The 12,827-nt window shown below is 34.0% G+C and overlaps 1 protein-coding gene across 2 annotated transcripts in view; it reads left to right on the forward strand.

Moving 5' to 3' along the window:
* Window positions 1-12,827, forward strand: part of FMN2 (formin 2) — a 131,320-nt gene that overhangs the window by 97,224 nt on the left and 21,269 nt on the right. For both annotated transcript variants that reach the window (XM_072332531.1, XM_072332532.1), the window contains one exon: window positions 7,164-7,215. In XM_072332531.1, coding sequence (XP_072188632.1) covers window positions 7,164-7,215 — 52 coding nt within the window. The remainder of the gene's footprint in view (window positions 1-7,163; window positions 7,216-12,827) is intronic.

Below are 12,827 nucleotides of genomic sequence, written 5' to 3' on the forward strand. Positions count from 1 at the left end.
TCTTGAAATGTGCTTTCTGTACTAGGCAGGACTTTTGCTAATTTTTGCTAATTTTCTTATTGTTATTATTTTTATTATAGTTATATTTATAGTGAAGGTAGAGGAGCACTGGAACAGGCTGTTCAGAGCTGCTGGATGCTCCTTCCCTAGAGGCACTTGAGGTTAGAGCAACCTGCTGGTAGCCATAGGCATCCCTCTTCATTGCAGGCGTTTTGGATCAGATGACATTCAAAGGTCCCTTCCAACTCAAATGATTTAATGACTGGTTATAGGACTCTTTCATGGAGTCTTTTATTTACAAAGTTAATTGGGTTTTGGATGGTTTTTTTTTGTTGTTGTTGTTTGTTTGTTTGTTTTTGGTCTTTTTTTAGAGCATTGTTGATCACGTAATCATTGGTATGACTGTGGATTTTAGTTGTGATTTGTGGAGCAGCAAATAATTTGACTTGTCCCTGTTGTGTAATGCCATTATGAAGTGCAGTTGATTGAAGTAACTATAAATGTTTTGGCTTATCTTAGAAGTGTTGAAAAAACAGGAACAACCTAATTAGAAAAATGTGCAGCATGTTAGAAGCTCTATCCCCAGTTATCCTCAAGAAACTAGGGTCTAAGTGAAGTATTTAAATGTTCTGTTTCATATATGCATGAAAATCTTACAAAGTAGGGGAGAGGGACTGGGGTATTCTTCTTGCTTGCTATCTTCTATGAATGTCATAGAAATCCAGAAGGATCCTGGACTCCTGCTTGGATTTCCAGAATAAAATTTGCTCTCTTCTTTTGCAGTTTTCTTAGCATAAATATACCAGTTAATAAACTATCCAAATGTACTTGGATCTTTGTTCAGTGTAAATAGAATTTCTCAAAACTATATCAACGTAGGTCTAATGACTCATTGTCATTATGCTTATTGTAAAGACGTTTTATCTGTCAAAAAAGTAATAAAAACCAACAACCTGGCTCCACTTGAAAGTTACTGGAAAGCATATTCATATCTAATTGTAAACAAATACTAGTCAATACTTTATTTAAAAAGTGGAAAATGAAGAAGATTTAGGACGTAGACAAGTAGACAAAAGGATTTGTGTTGCTTTCCATCTGAGATTACTGAGATGCATTCCTGTATTCAATTACCTGAGAAGATGTGATATTCCCTTGAGAGAGATCAGAAGATCAGAAGGGATAACAGTTTTGTGCATCTCCTTACTCATAGTCCTTTGAAACCAGTTCAGTAGAAGTAATTTATATTGCAGTAGGATTTGAGGCCAGACAGTGACTATAGGCAGTAAACACTGGGTCAAGATCATAGCACAGGACAACAACAGAATGTTAACGTGGAACACAAGCACTGAAGAGGGACTTTTGAGTGTTGTTTGAGTAGACCTATGAAGTCTACTCAGAATTCTTTCTGAGTCTAAACCAGAAAGTCAGACTGTTTTTTGACTATGCTTATGTATGTCCTTTATGTGCAAATGTACTGAACCTCTATTTTCTTACGGAATTCCTATTATTGAATGCTTTAAGTTAAAATCTGCATATTGTTATTTAGTATAAATTTTGGCTTGCTACACTTTTTTTTTTTTTTTTTTTTTTTTTTTTTTACAGAGCAGCTAAGCTTCAGCCCCTGACATCAGTCTTGTGTTTGTTTTTAATTTGGTCCTTCTTGTTGTTTGGTTGGGTTTGCATGTTTATCTTTTAGGGTTGCAGAGTGGTGAGCTGCTCCTCTCCAGAATAGATATTTGGCATGTTTTGGTGTGTTTTTAGTCTCAGGTAGTATTCATTCAGTACCACAGTGGAGGAAAAATATATATATATATCTTTAAAGTTTCTGGTAAATACTACAGTAAAGGCTTCTAAAAGTTTTGGAGTGCTTTCTTTTTTTCAGTAGAATGGATTTCTAATAATTTCGCTACTATTAAAATACAAGTAGCACGAGGCAGAATCATCCCAGTTCAAAAGGATAATAGCAAGACTCTGATCTCCCTGCTAGTACTAATGCAGATATTTCTAAGAATTTTAAACTCTCTAAAAGAGATGATAAGGAATGAAATGTACTTTCAAACTTTTTGCTAGAACTGATAATAGAGGGGATATATTGCATATTGCTGTATGCAATGTCTATATGGAACATAATCTGATAATAGAGACAGAAAGTAATCTGATGGACTGGTGTAGATTTAAGGCAGAAGGTATTAAGTTTAAATTTGGAAGAAAGTTGATTGGACTCAAAATGAGAAAATACTTGGCAAGGCTTTTAATTCACAGAGAAGCTTGATTCCAGCAAGGCTTGTAGCATATGTCTGAAATGTCTGTTGCCACTGAGATAAGAAGGCAACATGAAACATGGGTTTCATGTCATTGTCATTGAACCTTTCTCCATTTTAATTTAGTCTCTCAGACTGTGGAAAAGGGAAAGGTATTGCTCTGCTAAACTGTCATTTTCTGGAATGCCTGTGTGCATTTCCCTCATTCAGTTTCATGCAGTGTTCCAGGCTTTCTTAAAAGCATAGGTCACTTTGTTATGATTGTTTATATATGTATCTTTGCAGAAGTTTATATGTAACATTTGCAGGACTGGAATCTAAAAAATTGAAAGAGCAAACACAGCACAATGGCATGTATCATGCTTGAATGTTGTTACATGTTGATGATGATGGACATTCTGTACATTAAGTTAATTAGATTTTATGTACAAAGCTTTAGAAACACATTGAATTGCATGAAATCAAGTTTTATACTCCAATTATAAAGCATCAAACAAAAATAATTAAAAATACAGAAATTGGTTAAATAAAAGTTGAAATGTTTGGTCTAAATTTCAGTGAGATACATTAAGAGATTTGATGGAAGAGTCTAGGATATAGTACACTCTTCATGCTTGGGAAGGAATGACGTGGGGAGGAAGGAATGTACTTGAGTTTTGAGAAAAAATAGAAAGTATTTAGAAAGTATAGAGCTAGCTGTAGATGGTGACTAACATTGAATAATATGAAGCTATCTTAATAGAAAGCAGGCAAACAGTATCACATTGATTCATAAAAATGCATTATGTGATTTCAAATAAAAAGTGAAATGAAAGTAAGATAATTCAGTACATGTCATAAATAGATAAGGCAGCTTCTTTTTCTTGCTTCATCAGACCACTTTAAAACTTTTTTCTTTTTTCAATATCACCATATTTTAAAATATGACCTATTTTTTTTTTAATATATCATTTTAAGTAGATTTCACAGGATATACATTCTTTCAAGATTATGCAAGTTTGCATATAAAGACCTACAATATATGTTATACGTGTACAGGCAGAGATACAAAATTAAGTTTTACTTCTACTCCCTGCTGCATCACAGGAAATATAGGGAGTAGTACTTCCTAGTGTATTTTCTGTAATAGACTTAAAGCAGTATTGTTGGAGATGGTTTAGAAATTTGGTGTTAAAGATCAAGAAATCTAATTCCTATGCAGGGAATTGGAGAAAAGATGATGAGCCAGTAAAATATGGAATATTTTTTAGTTGGCAAAAATTGCTGACCCAAAAACAAACAAACAAAAAAAACCAAACCCCTGCATCTGCCATAAGGGCCTGCAAACAGTTCTTGGTATGGTCAGTGCAAGGGTTCTGAATGCATACAAGAGCAAATGTGACTGCAAGACTTGTTTTAATGTTTTTTCTGGGAAAATATTCTGAATAAATCTTGCTTCTGCATGACAGAGATTGAGAATTTTATTGACCAAGCTGAGCACCCAGAAATGCTGAGCTGCCTCTCAACCCCTGAAAAGGACAGATTCTCCAACACCAGCTATTGCCACAGTGGGATCACTGTGAAGCCAGTAGGGATTTTCTTCTTTTTCCTTCACCTGCTGGAGGACTTATCATCTGTAAGAGGAAATATACTTTTCTCAAATACTCTTCTCCCCACATGCATACGTTTCAGCTTGTACTTAGCACTTCATTGATACAGGCTGCCAAGAAGGAAGAATGTCAAACTGGTGCCTTTCAGGCACTCTTTACCAGTTCTGAAGAGCTACTCTGGAGAAAGGAATGAAAGTAAAGATGTATTATATTCAATGAAAAGGTAAAGTCTAATGAACTATGTGACTCTTCAAATGAATCTGTCTTAGTTTTTATGTTCAAAATTATAGAGACCTTTTTGAGAGAACTATATTAAAAACATTACTCTGATTTTTTTTTTAAGTTTATTTTTTTTAATCTCTTGTTAAAGCAGAAAAATGTATTGAAAGCAATTTACCAATGGGGCAATCACTAAAAAGACATAATGCCAATGATCACTGATACTACATGATCATGAGTGCACAGTTTCAGAAATTATAGAACTATCTAGTTGCCTCTACATCTAATAGTTACTCCATTGTATCCAGGTGATAGCAAGACTTTTGTCTTTGTTTTTGGTAACAAGAGGCTTTCTTCCCTTGCTGGTTAAATTTCCATGCAATTCTTTGACTAGCTGACGTCCACATCTTTCACATGCTTACTGTACGCTATTGCAGATGTAGTTATTTAAGAATATACTTTGGATATAGATTCACAATGTGCTATGTTTTCTTCTCTTTTGCTGGTGCCACCGGTCTTCCTGCTCAAGCAGAATCATTTTTATTCAGTTCTTTAACAATTTTCGTCTAAGAAATAAGAAAGCAAATGGATTGCAAGTCTGATCCACACCTGAATAATATCCCTTTAATAACATTTAAAAGTTTCATCACATATTTGGAACAGACTGTGGGGGAATTCTCTCTCGGGGTAAACTTTTTCCTTGTGGAAGTCTTAATTTCAAGTGGTGATGTAATGTAGAATGGAATCTCTCTTTGGGTGTATATTTCACTTATACTAAAAGAAAAAAAGCTGTTACAGATTGTTTTCAAGAATATTTTCTTTGTGTAATATCCATTCTCTAGGAAATTATTAGAAGTATCATATACTTTAAATGATTTAAAAGTATATATTCATGTTTTTAAATTGAAATTGAACAAGAGTTTGAGGTAGAGTGAAGACATTCCAACATGCTTTGATAAGCCTTGTATCGTATGTTGTACTTGTAGTCTTCCAAAAATAAATTATGGAATATTTTCTCCATTGTTGTTAGGTTAGCATTTATTGAATTACTAGATATGAGGAAAAAGTCAAATCTAGACAATGCAGATGTTATGTTCCATCAATAATGGAAATTATTTTTAAAAAAGAAAGGGTTCTGTACAAATCTAAATACTAAAAGGTTGTCCTGAACTAGAACACACTAACCTCCATTTTCAAGCATTATTTAACAGTGGAGTCCAAATTATGTGTTTCGGTAACAGAATTACTTACTTTAGAAGTTATATTTGAAGATACTAAGAAAAAGTTGTAGTGTAGAGCTACATGTTGAATCTCCCTCCATTCATAGAGTATGTGTGGAGTTTCTTCTCTTTTGTAGCATATGGTTTTACAGCAAATCATACCTTGATATTCAAGATTGAAGTATAAAGAAAAAGAATTCTGTCAAAGCTGCCAGGTTTCACCTGGTTTCATATCCAAAGCCAAGCAAGACTTTTCAAGCAAAACTATAAGTCAGCCCAGATTCACTCAACACTGGGCCCAGGTTCAGTCAGAAGAGTTGTGAGCCATTACAAACCTTTTGAAGAATCTGGGCCGAGTTTCAAGTCCATAATGAAACCTGTAATCAGGCAGCCTTTGCGTGCTCTGGAGTTTTCTTGAGAACATATACCCAGATCTTCCTAAAGTTTCCTGTGGGTTTGCTGGGATTTATTTTTCACTTTAAACAAAACAATGATGGAGCCTGAATCTTCAAATAATGACTGCTAGGTTCAAAGTTTGTTGCTACAAGTAAACAAGGTGCTGATCACCCAGCTCAGATGACTACATTACTACCAATAAAAAGCATTTTCAGCTTTTTACTCTTTTAGTATTTTAGTTCAAGTGTAAAGTGCTGCTGATTGAAACACCAAATGGATCAGTAGCAATTACATTTGATTCCTAGTATTTCCATTGCCATTCTCATCTGTGTTAAATTGCCAAATTTAAAATCTGTTTTTTCTGTTTTAAAGATGGTGCATCTACAATACAAGACGAAATAATTTTAATTATTATTGTAGAGCTTTGTAGGGACAATAGAATGGTATAGAATGGTAAATAACTTCAGAGCTCATTTATTTATTTATTAGATTCCTTTATGAAACTTGCATCATTAGCATTTGTTTTCAGGACAGTTCTGAGCCTCTTCATGCCCCTAGACCAAATGACTTTCTGGAATCCTAAAATTCTCCTTACAAATTCGTAGGTTAGTACCCCAGCAGCCTGGAAAAGGTACTCAAGTTCTAAACTAAAAAGCTTTTGGCCAAAATGTTAGTATCTTGAATGGATTTAAGATGTGCTACCTGAATAACTATATAGTATAGGCATGCTTGCACCGAAGTAGTTTGTACTAGAGCTTTACTTTTTTTTTCCCCCAAGTTTAATGTTCAATTTCTGGTAGATATTGCGTATCACTATTTCTCTCTAAGCTAAGTAAACTTGATATAAAATACAGTCTGAGAAAAGCTTATTAAATTAGATCATTTTGCATTTATGTGTAGCAATGGCTGCTTCATGTTTTGACTCTTTATATAATGACCATGCAATAATTTCCTTCATACATAATTTTTCTTTTCAAAATGGGTCCACCATGTCTCTGCTACTTCACTAATTGATATGTCTTATTTCATTCTTATTTAAAAACTAGCTGTAGCTTTTTCAGGGGGATTGGAGAAGGAAGGGAGCTTTTATTCATGACTGTCAAGCAATTTTTACAAAGGCTGAAGGCTTCAAGTTTTCACTCAGCTTGTCCTCTTTGTTCCCATATTTCTAGTTTTCAGAGTCATTCTTTTTTTTAGCATTGTTTTAATGTCACATTTGTGACCTGATTGTTGTTTATATTACCTCAAGAATTTTTTTTTTTAGTCTTGCTCTGAGGTGTTCTTGTTTATTTATTTATTTAAATAGATATCAGAACTCATCACTTTTTTTTCCCCAGAATTGATGTACATTGGTATATCTTAAGGTTGTTTTTCCAAAATACAGGATAAACAAATTACAGCAATTAAAGTGAAATATTTTCATAAAACAGCATCTGTATGTTTGACTTTGTGCTAATATTTTGTCTGTATTTTTACAGCTAAAATAGACCAAGAAAATGAAGAAAAGTCACTGACAGAAGCACATAAAAGGTAAGAAAAAACGATGATAAAACCCTTGTGTGAAAAATATATTTTGTTAGAAATTGCTGTATTGGAGGCCAACATTTTATTTTTTGGATTTTGAAAGAAATGCACTGAGAGATCAGATTGACATATATCTATTGTAAATTTCAATTTGATGAATAAAAAACATAGAATGTATAATTTAATGGAACACAGAGCAATAGGCATATTCTCTGGTTTTAGAAAAATATTGCATACAATTTATCTTTCAGAAAATGCATGTACGTGTTATGAAAATGAAGTTAGAATATGATATCTGAACTGAGGGAATTCAGCACCAGAATTACAGTGGCTTGACAAACACTGTATTTCCAGACAACTACTAATCATTAGGTACTACTTCCCGTGCTTATAAAATACAGAGTGATAATCTGTTTTTTTTTTAATATACTAGTATATATAATTTAAAAATATTTGGAGAAAGGCATATTTTTGTGGTTAAAAGCAAAATGCTTCATTAAGTTTTATAGAATGAAGTTTCAGGTATGTGCAATTGAGGGTTTTCGAAATAATGAATTTCACTGCACAGCGTGTGGTTTCTTCTAATTTCTGGCAGAATTCTCCAGAAGCTCTGTCTAAATGGGGCATGTAAAATCTGTCCCAGCAGAAGGTTGAAATGAAACTCTATTTCTAGTCCAGATTTGGTGAAATTGACAGTCTACATTAGTTTTCCATTTGCCAAACATAGCATCTTTTTTGTACTAACTACAGCTGCTGCTGAGCGTATGCAAATGAATACAGCTGGTAAGCATCTCAATAGGATACCAGTAAAATGTAAAAGATTCCAACTTTCACTGTTTTGTCAGTCAGTTTTTTGGCTCTGATTTCCCAGTTTCTACCTGGCTTCAATGTAACAGTACAGTGACTGTTCTGGTAAAGCATAGCCATTTCTATCTATTCTCAGTCTATATAATAGAGCACTTGAAAAGGAGAGAGTGGATGTTCTTTTGTCACAAGTTCCATGTTTGCTTTCATGGAGATGATAGGTCATTGAGTGGTATATTGTTCCATTTTTACATCAGGATCTCAAATCATCAAAAGAAGTACTGTTTTGGCTCAGTATCATACCTCTCACTGAAGTATACAAAAGGCCTACTCCTAATCCTTCCTATTTGTCCTAATTCTTTCTTCTCTCCCTGTGCTGAATGCAGCAACTCCTTTAATATAGTATGTTGTCCAAGAAAGAAATTCCAGTTCATTGTTGTATATTATATGCAGAAGTTTTTTTGGAACACATGAGGAATTCCTAACACAAGGAATCTAGGGACAACATTATTTTTACTGTTTCTTTAAGTTATGTTTGACTTTCTTCCTTGCACCTTTTCACTGAAAGTGTTAATCAAATACTGAAAAACAAGTTCTTGATGTAGTTTTACTATTGTGGGTGTTTATTGCATTAAGATCTTTAAGGAGGCTTAGAAATAAAACGCTTGAGATCTTTTTTGGCAGGGAGTGAAAGATAAGAGGAGAGCTTAAAAAGCTATATAAAAGATTCATTTCATTTGGCTAATCATATGAAAAATAGCTGTGTATAGGATGACTAGGCAAGCAAGTGGTGCAAGCAAAAGTGATGGATTTGATGGAGAAAAAATAGCATGAATAATGTGTTTGAATTTTCCTTTTGAAGTGGTCAACTTCAGCCCACAGATAAGTTCAGGTCTACCCCACAACAGCATTTCTTTTGCTTTCAGTATGAGCTACAAATTTCCTTTTAGCTTGGACGCAAAAAATTAAAGCTGATAACTCCATAAAAACACAAGTCTGAAGGAAAGCTCTTGCAGCAATAACAACAGAAATATTTCTAAAATGAATAATGATTGGGGGGAAAAAGCAGCAATTTTAGGAAAGCTCAATTGTGCAATAGATGAACTGAAATGGAAAGTTAATCTTCCACGCAAAGTGAAGACAAAGAAAATGGAATGTCTCCTCCAGGGACTCCATGCAGCGTATAGCTGTTCATTTGTCACTAGTGAGAAAATGTTTAATCGGTTTTGAAATGATGTATTCTCTCTTTATTTATCGTGTTTAGTGACTTTAAGAGTGTCAGTATGTAAAGTGTTTATCCAAGGAATGGATTTCTGGCACATGGATAAAATGAAAAGTGAAATGTTTAGCTTGCAATAGGCATATGTTCCAAGATCCCTCTGAGAAAGTATCCTGAGATGAGAAGAAAGCACACAGGTCTGTGTTTATCTAGCTTACGCAGGCAGACAAGGAAGGCTCCAGCCTGGTATTAACACTGAAGTGACATGGAATGTCTTCACCAAACCCCAAACAATTACATCATTCCCTTAACAATATTGATAAAGTGCAATAAAAAGGAACTTGGCACTTTCCAATTAGATCCTCATTGCTAAATACTTGAGTAACTGTCAAATACATGGCAAGTTAAAGTAAAAAAACACCGTTTCAGGGGGAGGGAAAAGAAACAAAAGATGAGAAGGAGAGGAGGAGGGAAACTGTATTTCCCTCCTCCTCCTGTATTTCAAGAGTCCAGGTTTTGAGATTTCTTTTTTTCATTTTAAATGAGTTTAGATTGCATCCTACATACCAAGATGCACAGATACATGCTCAGTTTACACAGATGGAAATAACATTTAGACAAATTTGTAGCTAAAAATGAGACTGAAAGTTGGAAAATAGTGCCCTTTTTGCTAAGAAAGAAATGTTTCGTGTTTTCTGTATTTTCATTTACTTAGTTATAAATACTTCTGAACTTTTAAGATGATATCTTTATGCAGGGAGAATAAGAATTATTGTTTGCAGGTATACCTGATGCAAATGTAGGAGACAGTTCAATCACAGCATCTACAGTAAGTAGAAACTAAGATTGTATCAAAGTTATTATCAAAAGTTATATGGTAGCTAATGTCTTGATTACTGTGCTAGTAAGAGTAACAGGGGCAATATCATCTCACTAGTTTACACTCTGAAATGAGCTAATTGCTCCTCTTGTGCTTGGTTCCTGAAGAAACATCAAAGCAATTATCAGAACAGCATTCAATGAAGCAAGAGGTCTTTTAGTCTTTTACTTGTTACCTATGTTTAGCTGAATAGTTATGAAGGCATCGCATGTAGCTTTATTACTTTCTTCTTATACCTTGTCCAGTATTTAGTTCAGATCTCCTTGGGAATCTTCCAGGTGGTGGATTTTAATAGAAAAACATAAATCCAGACTGGAACACAGATTCTCTTCCACTGAAACAGTTAATAAATTCTCTGCCATTGGAATGTCTCTTCTTGGAATAAGGCCTTTGTAGCCATTCACAAACTGAAGTGAAGCTGGTGGTCTTAGAAACATTCAGAACATCTTCACTTCTTCCTGACATCTCACTAAAACAATGAGGCATCAGATTCTAATTTCAGTGCAGCAGCATCTATATTAGTTTAAATAAGCTTTGGGTTTAGGAGGATCCTTATGAACCATAATGTAGTCAGACAGAGGATCTGACATTCATCAAGAACAATTAATTGCTCTGAAAACAGCTTATTTTGTGTACTCATACCAAGCCAGTGTAAAGAGGCAGTGTATGATAAGAATCTCTTAAACAGTAGAGACCCTTTCATTTCTAATACTTCAAGCAGAATAACCTTGCATGAAGTGATAACAGATCAGTAAGACAAAACAGTCTCAGATAATGTTGACTTGATTTTTGGGTGAAACGCTCCACAATATTATCCTGCTATGATGCATAGTGAAGTCTCCATATGCAGACATGCTGCTTTCTATTATGACATAGTGTATGTCACTGACTTTAACAAATCTAAGAATTTAATCTGTCTCCAGTAAATCTCACTGCATTCTGATAGCATGTATTTGTTTTACAAAAAGTCAAATAGGATTTACTTCCTTTTAAATATCAACTGGGGAATTTCAGATCTGTATGGCTGAGTACAGAACACTCATCTTCCCATGTCAGAGTATTTTTATTTGGTTTATTTTATAATTTGCTCACATTACTTGCACATTCCAGTGATCTTTGGGCTTTAAAGTGCTTCTAGAGTGCTGTCTCCCAGGCACATCTTCTGTTTTCAAAACTTGTAATAATCCATCTAGCAATGTTTTGTTGCTTTCTTGTTGTAGCAACAAATGACATTAATTTTGAAGATAAATATTTACCTTTAAATTCTCCAGAGAAAAAAAACAACATTCTTCACAGACATCCAGTGGCTGAACATTGGAATGGAGGAGGAACAAAGCTTTACACCTGCTCATGAACTGACAAGCTGATGACACTTAAAGAAATAGCAGATACTATGGTACAATGGCACTGCTGAAAAGCAACACCTACAAATGTAGCACCTAAGTCTGCTAATCCTTTAAAACAGTAAAAGTCCCTACTGCATCAGTACCCTTCTGACAGTGGTTTGGATTTCTTTTTTTCCAAAAACGAACAGTAAAGTTCAAGTGAAAATTGAATTAATGATTGAAATAAAGCACTGAAAAGTTCTGAATGATAAGAGGTACTAAATTAAAAACTAAAACCAAAAACAGACTATATAAAAATAATAATAATAAAAAGGCAACATCAAAAAATGCAACCCTGTACTTCTAACTGAAAGGCAAGAATATGCTGTTGGACCCCATCTTTCGCTGCTCTTTTTCTGTTTGTCCTTTGTTGGTTCCTTTCCTGGTAGGTCTCTTTTCTCGCTGTGTGGCTCCTAGCTTGTGGACTTGAATTGTTCCTGGTAATACATTTCAGCACAAAGTAAATACTCAGTGAGAAAAGGAAATGTGTATAGCAGAAGCTTACAAATGGCTAAACAGATTGGATCATCCTAGTTCAGTATCCTGTCTCTGACAGAATATCAGGGCCTGTAAATATGCAGTAATGGAAACATAACCAACAGTTTTATTATGTCAGAAAGCTTTTTCTGAAGCACTGGTATTTGATTGTTCTCTGATCTTCGTCCTTTAAAAAAAAAGAAAAAAATTCTAAATGATTGCAAGTTCTTAACTACTTGCATGATGGTTCTTTCTGTAACAGCATTGTCTTTTAATGATGTTGAGATTCTTGCTTAAGTCATTTTATTGTTTTTTAATTGGTTTCCTTTTAATGGCATTGAACACTTGTATGAACGAATGGTACTATATCTTGTAGTAAACTGATCTACAATTCATAAAGCTAATATTCAGCAGAATACATTAATGTTTATGCAATTGATTCTGTAGTTAATATAGGGGACATTCTTAGATCTTATAATAACAAATTAGCTTAAGATGCAAAGACAGTTACACAAATAGGTAACATTTACATGTATAATAAATACAAAATTCAAAAACACAAAAAAAATTAATTTATAAAATTTCATCACTATTCAAATTCACAGAAAAATGCAGAAATGACTTTTTAAATGTGACATTCTTTTTGTCTACGCTCTATATCTAAGAGCTGGTTTCTCTGTGTTGTCTTCAAATATCCAAGATACTTGTTTTGAGCTGTTACAGCTGAAGTAAAACGTGTGAGATTTGCTCCAATGCATCTCCATTGTGCTTCAGTTTATGGTTATGTTCAGTCGGCTTTTTCTGTCATCATGTGGTCCATTTGAGTTGTTTAGTTAATTTTTTTTCTAAGACC

Source organism: Excalfactoria chinensis, chromosome 3 (genome assembly GCF_039878825.1).
Source record: "Excalfactoria chinensis isolate bCotChi1 chromosome 3, bCotChi1.hap2, whole genome shotgun sequence".
Classification (NCBI taxonomy): Eukaryota; Metazoa; Chordata; class Aves; order Galliformes; family Phasianidae; genus Excalfactoria; species Excalfactoria chinensis.